The sequence below is a fragment of the Monodon monoceros genome, unplaced genomic scaffold (assembly GCF_005190385.1).
Source record: "Monodon monoceros isolate NGI ecotype Baffin Bay Population unplaced genomic scaffold, NGI_Narwhal_1 Super_Scaffold_3, whole genome shotgun sequence".
Classification (NCBI taxonomy): domain Eukaryota; kingdom Metazoa; phylum Chordata; class Mammalia; order Artiodactyla; family Monodontidae; genus Monodon; species Monodon monoceros.
This window is the reverse complement of record NW_021703780.1, coordinates 12,748,571-12,760,931: the sequence shown is the minus strand read 5'-3', so window position 1 is coordinate 12,760,931 and position 12,361 is coordinate 12,748,571. Positions and strand designations below refer to the sequence as shown.

Sequence of the window (12,361 nt, the reverse complement as noted above, 5' to 3'; positions counted from 1 at the left end):
AAAAAAATAAGCTGTAGGAATAAGGAAATGACACTTATTGGCACAAACACATCACCCGGGGCTAAGGACAGGAACAGACATACATACGAAACAGTGAACAAAAACATATAAACCCCTTAGTACCTAAGCAATGAAAAGCGTATATAAATAAAACCTCAATTTTTACCTATGTATTCAGGATATGTGCTTTTTAACATACCATTCTGGCTAAGAAATCCTGGTGACAACTCTCAAGGTACAGCTTTCGGAGGGAGAGCCTAAAAATGAGCCCACACCCTGCCGTTTTTGGAGCCCACGGGAAGGGACCAGGGCCGCATGAGGTCACAACAGAGTCTCACCCAGGCTCATGGGAAATACATGATGATTGTTTCCCACGAGAATAACTCCATTCTAATGCAAGAGGAACGAACACAGGACTATGCGGCTTTTATGAGTGATATTCACAAAACATTTTTAAGATCTGGGGAAATTCTTATGACTTGTTTGTTTTAAAGACAGCTTGATTCTTGACTGTATCCTCTAAAAAGCCTCTGGGAAAAGAAAGCTAGATAGAAGAAAATATGTAAAGTGGGACGCGTGGTTGTTATGGACGGAATTATTAACCCCCTCCCCAAATTCAGACATGGAAGTCCTAACCCTCAGTAACTCCAGAGGTGACTTATTTGGAGAGAGGACCTTCAAAGACATAATCAGGGAAACTGAGGTCGTAAGGGTGGGTTCTAGTCCAATATGACTTACATCCTTTTAACAAGAGATTAACACACAGAAGCACACAGAGGAAAGGCCCTGTGAGTCCCTGATGGCACAACCACTGTGCCACAGGGAAAAGCGACCATCTATGATCCAAGGAGAGGCCTCAGAGGCAGCCAACCCTGGTGACACATTGATCTTGGACTTCCAGCCTCTAGAACTATGAAAAAAGGGACTCCTGTTGCTCAAGGCAGCAGTCGGTGGTGCTCTGATACGGCAGCCCTAGCCAACTATTACAGTATTCCTCCCGTGCTCTGACGTCTCATGTGTGACAAAGGGCATCTGGCTCAGCGGCAGTGGCCACATAGTCCCCTCTTCTCTGCAGGGCAGCCAGAGGTATGCCGGGGACGCAGGGCGAGGGGGTGAGACGGCATCACAGTCACGCGACACATGGCCAGGAGGCCAAGGGTCAGACCTGGGACGCGCTTGCCGCTCTGCACCTCGGTGGCCACGTGGGGCTGGTGGGGATGCACGAGTGGGACATTGCGCCGGGCATGGGGCGGGCACTTACTACCTAAGCTTCTCTCTGGGGAGGGGGATTCTGCACAGGCAGGGAGAGGGCAATGGCACCGGCTGAGGCCACAGCAGCGGGGGGCGTTCCTGCGTTTACAGAGACCTGTGTCAGGGCAGCTGCCCACGGGAGGCGAGAGGCAGGTCTGCACTGTCCAGCTGGCCGTCCAGCAAGGCTTCTGGACGGGGTCGCCTCTGGCCTGGGATGGGGTCGGCATAGGGGACACTAAGCATGTAACACAGCCCCAGGCTGGGCTGGATCAGCCCCTCAAGGAGGCTGCAGGAGCGACCAGGAAGGAAGGCAGACGGGCTGGACTGTGGCAGCTCAGGGGGCCGCCTTCCAGCCAGAAGCAGGCACAGGGAGGCTGGGGACAGGAGATGCTGCTTGAACCAGACAGATTTCTGAGTCCACGGGGCAGCAAGATCAGTCACAGGGCTGAAGAGAAGGTAAAAGAGACAAGGAAAGAGACCGGGGCGGGGCGGGGGGGGGGGGGCACGTCTCCGCAGGGCAGCTGCTTGAGGGAGGATGGGCAGGGGACAGAGAAAGGCAGAGCTGGGGGTCAGGGAGATGGTGCAGCGGCCGTGAGGGAGACGTGGGCTCACCATGGACAGGTAGCACAGGTGCTGACAGATCTGACACCTCCTCTCCGAGGTCTCCAGCTGCAGCCACTTCCGAGGCTTTTTCTTCCCGTCGGGCGCGGCACTGCTGCCCTCGTGGCTGCCGTAGCGGGCAGAGGAGTGGAGGCCGGCCTCGAACAGCTGCCGCCGCTGCCGCAGCTCCGTGTCCCTGTCCAGACACACAAGGCTCAGGGTGCCGAGCGGCTGGGCCGCAGGGCCTCGGGGCCCAGCTTCCCCACCTGGGGCCTGCGTACGAAGTTGAAAGGCCAGACCACCCCCAAGGGCTCTCGGATGGCCGGGCCCCGCCTGCGGCGACCCCGGGGCAAAGCGCCCAGTGCCAGCCAGGGTGCCCCACGCCCGGGCCAAGGACGGACGTGACAAACTCTCTGCCGACGTCGGAATCAGAGGGTCAACGAGCGCGTGACAATCGTGTGCTGTCCAGCAGCTCCGCTGAGCCTCTGCAGGTCACATGGGAAGCCACGCAAACGGTCACTGCAATTCCTGCCCCGTCTGCTCCTTCCCAGGGCCCTTCCTCGCTGGCGAGGGGCACCAAGGACCCGTGAGGCCAGGGGTTCAGGAGCCACCGCCTGTCCATTTCCACAAAGAGGGTGCACCTCCTGCAGCATCGGCACCCCGAACTCTTCGCCCGCTGGCCAAGCCCCAGGCGGGCCCTGCAGCTCCGAACCAGTGGCCGGCGGTTTCCCACAGAGGACGGGCCGCACCCCCATCCCGCCCGGCCTGGGCCCCGGCGGCCCTGTGTTACCTGAGCTCGTCCAAAAGGGCTGAGATGGTACTGAGAGTGGGACCGTTTTCCTTTTTCGCTTCCGCTTGTGCGATCTGGTAGAGTAACTTCTCCATGGAGAATGGCTTAGCTATGTGGCGACGTTTCATCTCCTGCAAGGGGCAGTCGCGTCCCTTTAGGGTAGAATTTTCAACGCTAGGCAGCTGTCAAGGGCTTTCTTTACTGGGGAGGGGTCGCTATCTGAATTTTCAGATGTTGAATTCCATCTGGATTCAAAGCAATTGAAAACTGTACGACAATCGTGTCTCCCTGGAGAAAGACACCAGACACCAGGTACTCGTGGCTCCGCCAGCCGAGAACAGTGTTTGCCCTCAACACCTTCAGTACTGACCTCCCAGTACCGCAGTGGGTCAGTAACAGAGCTTGACGACTTTCATGATACAGTCAACCTCTAACAGCGCTCCCTCTCTAAAACAAACTCTCAGCCAACTCAGGTTTCCGAGACTCACTTTGAAATTAAACATTATCTACACACAGACACACGCACAGGAACGCGTGCCAAGGGCCGCCTGCCTACCTTGGCTGTCTCGAAGCCCATACTCGTCCACTGGGTGGTGGCGAAGTGCACGGTCTCAGAGACGCTGTAGCCGCAACACACTTTGGACACAAAGGATCCCGGGAAGCAGACGACAAACTGGCCGCTCTGCTGCACGGTCCTGTGCACCTTGATCCCCTCCCTGCACAGCACCTCCGGGGAGATCTGTGGAGACGAGGGCTGAGCCGCGTGCCCACAAAGGGCCGCCCTCCTGGGTGCCTCCCTCCCACCGTCCGGAGCTCTTTCCGCGACAGCCTGCCAGCCCACCTGCCCTCCAGACGGGGCATCGGGACTTAAGCCTGCTCCAGACACAGATTACGTTTTGTATGAAAGACGTTTTGTTTCTCCTTTAGAAAATAAAGAGACGTGACTCCTAAACAAAGGAGTAGGAAGTTCTAAACTGATACAGGCCCAAGAGTGACGACGATTCAGGCAAAGGCATGGCCGCTGTGAGTGCCCCGTGTCCCCACGGGCACTGACCGGTTGGACCGGGATCCGTGTGCACAGCACGGGGGCTGCTGCTTACCTTCTCCGAGCCAAACCCAGAGTGAGGCGGGCCCAGAGCGAAAGGAGACCCAGGCAGGGTGAGCGGAGGCCGGAAAAGCCTTGAGCTCAGGTTGTCAGAACACAATTCTAGGCTAAAGAGGTTCCCGGCAGCTCAGCAGGCTCATGACTGTCTGAAAATAGGGTCAGCAGCCGCTGGGCTTATCCCCGAGTGATCCTGACCGGAAGCCCAGGCGGCCCAGTCATCCAGCTGCCCAGTCCAGCCCAGTCGCCATTTACAAAAAAAAAAAAAAAAAAAAAAAAAAAAAAAAAAAAAAAACCACCAGGCCTGGAAATAGAGTCAAAGGTCCCCATGAGCACGAGCCCCATGTCCTGGGCCATCAATCAGAGGAACGCACTTCAGTTTGGTTTTCATAAGAGAGGACATTTTGCTTATGCTGGATCCCCAGAGGACTGATTTTTCATTGTCCTCTTTACCTCTGAGGGGCAGGTCGACAAAGAGGGTGAGTTAAGGAAACCACTGCGTTGGCCCCGCCGCCTGACGCAAGCCCAGCCTCCACCACCATCTTGGCCCCGTACCATGACGTTGCTCTCGAGCATCTGCAGGCCGGGGGTGCCGTTGGCTTGCAGCAGGGTGTGCACCACGTCCTCGAGCTTGTTCTCCTCCTCAGCAGGAATGCAATACCTGGGTGGTTTGGAATCAGGGCAGAAGGGGTTGACAAGGACCCTCTGCCCGGGAGCCCATCCTCCACGCTCCCCCAGAGATGAGCAAACAGCAGCCTGGAAACTGGCCTTGGGCGCAGGAGGGGAGGTGGGCCCGCTCGTAAGCGTCCCAGGGTCTCTCCTCCCAGGGCAGCTCTGCGGCCCCTGCAGCAGACAAGCCTGTGCATCTTTTACATGCAGATCTGACCTATGCGTGAGCCAAAAAGCCTCCAAACCAAAAGCGGATGTTTAAAAGCCCCTGTAAATCAGGTCCAGACACACCCGCACACTCCAAAGCCTCTCGTGAGCCTCCCAAGCTGCGACTTATCGCCGGGCTGGCACCTGACACTTTTCCGTAGCAGACAGAGGACGCTGCAGGACCAGGATGTGGTGTGGAATACACAAGAGACACGCAGGACAGCCAGCACCACGAGGGCCTGCGTCAGGTGAAGGGAGCGGCCGCACAGGGGCTGGGGCTCCGACAACACGGACCCCGCTCTGGAGCCAAGGAGCCCAGGAAGATGGTGGAAGGAAACGCGGCCCGAACTCAACCAGAAGAACCTGGACCCTCAGTGCGATCCCAGGGCTCAGGAGAATGGGAACTGCCGCTTACGTCCCAGGAGGACCCAGCAGGGACGCACCTGCCACCTGTAAATCCTGAGATCCTGGTGCCGGTGGTCAGCACGCGAGGCAGGCACATGCAGCCTCCCCCGGGCCCCCTCCTCTGGGGCCTCCCAACCCCGCCGTCCACAGGCTTCAGTGGGACATCTGACAACCCCGGAGCCATGTGACAGGTCTTCAGGCTGCCCAGGCCTGGTGGGGGGGAGGGTTCAAGTCCTGACTTCCGCTGCCGAGTGAGAGGAGGCACTCGCCACGTCCAAGGCTCTTTTCTTCTAAGTGCTCGTTATTTCAATGCCAACATATTCTGTTACGGATTTGTGATTTAAATCCAGGGTTTCTAACCTCAATCACATGTTTTAAGAAAAACCACACACCATGAAGTTCTCTGATCCTATCTGGCCGCCTCTCTACCCCCCATCAGTGAGGTTCCAGGGATTAGTTTTCACACAGCCCACAGAACCTAGGGTTTCCCTGCCTCTCACTCAACGGCCAAGCAGAACAACGACCGCCGGGGCCACAAACTTTCACCCCATCACCGTGCGGGGCGCGGGCCACATCACTCCACTTTCCGATGAGGAAACAGGGTCCGGTGGGGCCCGTCACAGGCCTGCGTGGGACCCTGTGACTCTCAACCCAGACTGGCCGGCGCTGCCCGGCAGCGTCTCCATGCGGAACGGCGCTCAGGGCTCAGTGGCTCCTGGAGGAGAGCATGCACACCCACAGCGCCCACGCGGCCAGCCGCCCTGCGCAGGACCGTCCGGCTGTCCACCCTCAGCTCTGCCCGAGACCCCAGCCCCACCGCAGAAGATCAACCACAGGGCCTGCCCGCCTCTACACCGACCGCCACTCGCCCTGACACAGCCGGAAGGCAGGGCGAGTCGTGATGGCCAGACTGCTGCCGACACTGGCTCCTTGGAGGGAGAACATTAGTTCTAAGACTTTGTTTGTTTTAATAAACGATGCTAATCACCCCATTAGGACAATAAACACAGTTAGTGTGGGATGGATGCGGTGCCGGTAGCCCGTGAGACGACAAGACATCTGATTATTTGCAGTGATTTCCCATCTGCCGTCGTAAACAAAGGAGCTGAAGAGCCAGCTCGGATCAGGGCTGGTGAGCCTTACAGTTAAGGATCACGCCTGGGAACCGGGCAGAAGGCTTCCTGGGAAACAGACAAACTCGTGAAATCTCCCACGGCAGAACTCCACTTCCAGTAAGACCTACTCTATTCTCTGCAGTCGGTGGACTGGGCACCACTCCCGGCCAGCTTTCTGCTGTGCTCTGTTTCTGACCCTGCTATGAAACGAGCTCCTGGAAATCAACCACCGCCAGGGGAAAACCCCCCGTATTAGCAGGCAACTGAGAACAGATGCTCATCTGTTTTTGAGCATCACCTGAGCAAATTAAAATATTCTCCACCAGCTCGACTTCTAACACAGCTCCCCAGGCTGATATGACACGGAACACGGGACAAACTCGCAAAGTAAGTCCTCCAAGGCCGTCAGCCATCAGTGAGCGCGAGGTGGCATCAGGAGGCCTGGGGCCGGCGTACTCACCAAATGCAGTCAGCACCAGTGTGTAAGTAGTCAATGTAGGGAAGGTGGTTTTGGTCTCGAGACCAGCATGAGGTAGAAAAGACCATGCCAATATTTAGCCAGGGAATTGTCACTCCTAGAACACAGGGGACAGGGCAGGATGAAGACCAATGTCTCAGGGGGGACAGCAAGAGAAATTGCATCTTCTCCCCAAACCAGAAAAAGAAATGGGATTCAAAACCAGACAAAACCCAGTGATTAGAAGGGACTTGCTCTTTCCTGCTTCTTACACAGAAACCAAGATCACGTGACACAAAACAGTCGTGGAAGAACATCTTAACTAGTGACTTTAGGCAGGAGGCAAGATGCCCAAGGAACACGACCACGACTGTTGTCGACTGGCCACCAGCCAGGAAGCGGGGCCCCTTTGTTCGGGGTAACCCCTACCCGCCACCTCCTCCAGGGGCCCCTTCTTCCCACAACACCCAGGACAACTGGTTTCCCTCCCGGCTGTGAGGCAGTAGCCCCACAGAGTCAGGACGTTAGCTCTGAAATTGGCCAAGGTGGAAAGCTTGGCCATTACGCACCTGCCCAGCTTCTAGATCTGCGATTTGGTTTACCTTTCCGCATTTTTACTGACTTCAGCCATGATGCTGACCCCTCTCTCTTCTCTAACAATCCCAGTTCTCTCCACGCGCCATGCGCCGCAGTCCCCTCCCCTCCAGCTCTTGACGGGGCGAGCTGGGTCCACAGCCACCCGAGGGAGGCTTACCAGGCACAGCACCAAGGTGACGCAGGATGGAGCCTGTGTTATTGGGGAGGACGGTGAGGTTCCATCCGTGTCTGCAGAGGAAAGCACAGGAGCGTCACTGACGGACGTGGAGGGGCACTGTCCAGTCCCCAGGACACGGGCAGGAGCGTCCGACGTTACCTTGAAAACGGTTCTGATTTTCCCACCGGGAAGCCGCTGCCGTGGGTGTTGGTGTCCACCTTGCCGCAGTGCACGGCCACATGGCAGTCCTTCTCCTCCACGAGCCTCCAGTACTCTTGCTGCGGGGAGAGGGAGGGCTGTCAGCACCATCTCGCTGCCCGTGGCCGCAGGGCCCAGCTCAACTCAACGATGCGAGACGAAGGGACCATCTTCGCCCAGAGCAACAGCCACTAGGGAGCAGGGGGACGGGGCTGCAGACAGACGACCGCACGCCCACGGTCAAGGCGGCCACGTCCATAGTGGACGACTGGATAAACACAAGGTTCAACGTCCACGGAACACGACTCAGCCTCAAAAAGGAGGGCAACTCGGACACGCGACAACACGGATGAACCTCGAGGACTTCACGCGAAGTGGAATAAGCCAGTCTCAGAAGGACAAATACCGTGACTCCACTCCCATGAGGTACTCAGGACAGTCAAAGTCGGAGAGGAAGAAGAGCAGCGGTGTCATGGGCTGCGCAGAGGGAGGACAGGGGCTCAGTGTTTAACAGGAACCGACTTTTAGTTTGGGAAGATGGAAAAGTTCTGGAAATGGATGGTGGTGACGGTCACAAAACAACGTGAATGGACTTCAGGGCCACTGAACTGCACTTAAAAATGGCTAACATGGTAAACGTTACACATATTTTACCACAATTAAAAATCATTTATACGAGGGGCTTCCCTGGTGGCACAGTGGTTGAGAGTCCGCCTGCCGATGCAGGGGACACGGGTTCGTGTCCCGGTCCGGGAGGATCCCACATGCCGCGGAGCGGCTGGCCCCGTGAGCCATGGCCGCTGAGCCTGCGCGTCCGGAGCCTGTGCTCCGCAACGGGAGAGGCCACAGCGGTGAGGGGCCCGCGCCCCGCAAAAAAAAAAAAAAAAAAAAAAAAAAAATCATTTATACAAAAGGGAGGGAGAAAGCGATAACAGCAAAGGGGCTGAAGACGTAGGTGTAATGACCACAGCCCCAGGCAGGCGTCTCAGCAGACACACGCTGCACACCCCCAATGAGCGGGCTGCACGTGAGGGTCGGACCCCCAGGCTGTGACCCAAGCCAGCAAAACAGATGGGGGAGGGATGGGCATGACCTAAACGACTGCAGGGCAACAGGGGGTCGCGATGCGCTTTGCTAACAGGTGAGAGAGGTTCAGTTTCCCCCCTCACTGTGTCTCCGCTCATCATTCCAGAAGTACAGCATCACCCACCCCTGCTTCCTGGAACCCCACTTAGAGGAGGAAGCCTCACCCACGAGCCCCCGGTGTCAGCCACCACCCCGCCGTGCGGCTCCTGCAACAAAACCAGCCTGGGGGCGGCCAGATGCCCCGCGTCAAGGAGGACGTCGACAGCATTAAATGCCCGGGTTCCTCAAACAGACGTCCTAGCAGGCAGCGGATGACGGAGCAGCAGTCTGTCTGAGGGGACGGGTTCAGGCCAGTCCCGCCTAGACCCACAGCAACCTCTGCTGGGTGAATAAAGAGGCAGGGGAGGAAGGGGGCCGTCCGCTACGGGGGGGGCGCACTCAGGCTGGTGAAACCAGCCGAGGAGAGGGCCCAGGCTCTCTGCAGGATCTAGAAGTCAGCCAGACTTAAAGGGTGGAGGAGTTTAGCATATCTTCCCTTTGTGTTTAGATATTATACAACTGTTAAAGCGAAACCTGGGCTTCCAGAGAGAATTAATTCCCGAGTAGGAAGCGACAGACGGTGACAACCCTACCCTTCGGGGACGCCCGACAGGGACCTGCGCTTGTAAAGCAAAGGCCTCTTTTTCCACCTCTGGTGTTCAGCCCCAGAGTCGTGTTCCTTTCCTCTGACGTTTCTCCCACAAATGGCACAGGCACTCGGGAAGCAACTGTGACGGCCACGTGTCGCAGAATCAGGGCACCGCTGGCGTCGCGGTAGATGGAACATGGATTTGGCAGGGCCAAAGGTCAGGCCACTGTGTGGTGTTCACAGATACCGCCCAGGGTACAGACCCGGGGCCTAAAAGCAATGACGGTGATGCCAAAATCGAACACGGAATCCACCAACCTGGGAAACCAAGGCCGGAGCACCAGGGCGGGACCTCCTGGGCTTCTGACGGCTACCATCAGAGGCGGGGTCCCACGCGGCACAGATGCAGGGGACCAGGCGTCCTGGTGACCCAGACTGTCCTGAAAGGCCCACTCCCGGGAAACCCGATCAAATCAGGGACCGGGCGCCCTGGTGGTCAGCACGGTTTTACCGAGAGGAAGAAGCACATATCTTCAAAGAAAAAGATGTGCCCTGAGACCAGCTGTTCACCAAAAGCCAGGCTGCAGTCCGCATCACCGCATGCTCCGCCAGCAGCCGCCCTGAACCAGCGAGAGAAGTCGGGCCTCCCCCTACACAGGCCCACCTACGTCAGCAGCCGGGCGCCCCGGGCCACGCCTCACGCCGCACTGCTGCTCGCCGACCTGGGCGCAGGACGCACTTGCACCTCTCCAACCTCACACAACTCAGAGGCACAGAAATGGCAACCTGCCAACCCCGTTAAATGAAAAACAGGAGAGAGCAAAGAGCACAACTGGGGTTTCAAGGGATTCCAAACATTCTCTTGCATAACAGGCACCCGGAGGACAGGGTGAGAAGGGTTGAGAGGCGGCCAGCTGGGCGGCGCCCGTCTGGGGCTCTCCCCGGGCCGCAGCCTCGGCTCCAGGGGAGTCAGGGCGAAGCCGGGGAGGCTCGCTCTCTCCACTACACCTTTGCTAACCCTGCACAAGTTGGGGTCGGCACGAGTTGAAACTTCTGGCTGCCCCCAGCACCCAGACGATGGGCAGAGCGCTCACGACCCCTCCGCCTGCCCGCCCCCAGAAGGCCCAGGGGCCCCATCCCTGGCTCCGAGCGGAGGGGGGCCGGGACCGCCCAGCCCACGCACCTCGATTTCAGCTGGTGCGGGCTCCTTGCTGAAACACATGTTCATGATATTTCTTGCTGTTCGGTAAAAAGTCGTTAAAGAAACAGACCTCCCCTGAAAAGAAAACAAAAACAAGAGTCAAGTGTAAGAAACAAAGAAGAGCCGGGACCCCAAATCAGGCCACCTCGTCACGGGCCCCTCTGTGACGCATCCCTGTGACCGGGGGCTGGGCCACGTCTTGAGTTGACACGAGCAGAGGCGGCGGAAAAACTCCCCGAGAAAGACCCTCGGTGCCAACAAAGGAGTGGGAGGACCCCTGGCCATCCAGCGCCGGGCCAGACCCCCCCCCCCCTTCAGCCAGCAGAACGGGGTCCCACAGGAGCCCTGGGTGCGCTGCAGGGTGCCCCGCTTAAAAGCTGCTTTCACTCCCTGGAGCAACGGGTGCAATGTGGCAAGGGCAGGAGAAAGTCTGTGGCCAGTGGGGGAAACCAGCAGCATCAAGTCAGACACTGACTGCACCTCGGGACCGGGGACCCCGGGAAAGAAACTTGGGCGACGCCTACACCCACCCTGAGGGTCCTCACGTGAGAACCGGCCAGGTGAGCAGCCTGGCCTCGTAGATGTGCAGGGGACAGAAGGATCCGGCCCTTCTCTGCCATGGAGCCACTCCCCGTCCCCCACGCCCCCCTGGGACAGCACACAGGCCCTTCAGATTATCTAACGTCCCCTCCCCACCCCTGCACGCCACCCCTGCCTGGGAATGTTAGCAAGGGCAAGCTCACTGGGGTGACACATGGCGGACACGCTTTGTCCTAAAGGCAAGCACTCCACTCATCCCTGACCAGGCATGCTCACCCCCTGACTGTGGAAGTACTTACTGAGCACCTACTGTGTACATGCCTGGTTCTAAGGGCTGAAGATACAGCAGTGCTCAAAACAGACAAAGTCCCTGGCCTCGTGGCGGCCTGGGGAACTCTGACTCACACAAAACAGCTGGGAGGTGGCACTAAGTGCGAAGAGCCGAAGCAGAGGGGCAGGGCTGCAAGGCAGGTGGTCAGGGAGGGTCTCCCTAATGAGGCGATGCGGGAGCATCCCCGTGAACAGAGCTGCAGGTCTAGGAAGGGGGCAGGCCCTTCTTGCCTCTGGAAGGACAGTCAAAGCACTCAGCTTACAGACCCTGCCCTTTGCTTTTACTCTTCGGCTCTGTAAGTAGGGTTCTCACGAAAAGGGAAACTGCTGCACAAGTCCAAACTTCCCCTGACGTGCCACTCGTTACACGACGAAGTTCCAACTACTACAAGGAACCTGATTTTGTGTCACCTAAAGCAAGGTGCCTGTAATTCAAGGCGATGACACCCAGCACACAACAGTCAATGCCCCCAGATGCTGAGGGGGCTCAGAACCTGGAGCCTCGAGCTCCCGGCCCCTCGGCGCACAGAGGTGCCATGGAGCACTGTCACGGCCACCAGACCGCGGCCACAGCTGTGGAGACCCGACCCTGGCTGGGTCCGGTAACAGGAAAAGCTCTAGGCAAGCAGGCATCTCTCTCCAGAAAGGAGGGCAGGACTCAAGCCTAGGAGAGAATGAGAAGCGAGGCAGAGGGTGGCCAGAGGTGGGACCTCGGAGTGGGGACACAAAGGGAAGAGGCCAAACTCAGGGCAGAACCGCAGATGCCCGACGCGTCTCCAGACCAGGCTCGTGCGGCGGAAGCATGGCCACCAAGGCCTCCACGGGCCCCCCCCCCCCCAACCCCGGAGCCTACGGAGCAGATCGCTGCCGGAGCGGTGCAGGGGCAGTGCCCAGTCTGTGCCCTCTCCCAGCCCGGGTCCCCACCGCCCTGCAGACACAGAGCCAGCACGCCACTGCGCTCCCCAGAGGGCGCCCCCTCGGAATGGCTGGGCGGTTACGGGATACGGCTGAAGCAGGGAGCCTCCCTC

General features: G+C 58.3%; 1 protein-coding gene across 5 annotated transcripts in view; it reads right to left on the bottom strand.

The window, feature by feature from the left end:
- JARID2 (jumonji and AT-rich interaction domain containing 2) overlaps positions 1–12,361 on the bottom strand; it is a 244,114-nt gene that overhangs the window by 6,402 nt on the left and 225,351 nt on the right. For all 5 annotated transcript variants that reach the window (XM_029242945.1, XM_029242947.1, XM_029242949.1 and 2 more), the window contains 8 exons: positions 10,446–10,538; positions 7,510–7,628; positions 7,351–7,421; positions 6,600–6,714; positions 4,299–4,404; positions 3,198–3,380; positions 2,642–2,772; positions 1,864–2,047 (listed from right to left, as the gene is read on the bottom strand). In XM_029242945.1, coding sequence (XP_029098778.1) covers positions 1,864–2,047; positions 2,642–2,772; positions 3,198–3,380; positions 4,299–4,404; positions 6,600–6,714; positions 7,351–7,421; positions 7,510–7,628; positions 10,446–10,538 — 1,002 coding nt within the window. The remainder of the gene's footprint in view (positions 1–1,863; positions 2,048–2,641; positions 2,773–3,197; positions 3,381–4,298; positions 4,405–6,599; positions 6,715–7,350; positions 7,422–7,509; positions 7,629–10,445; positions 10,539–12,361) is intronic.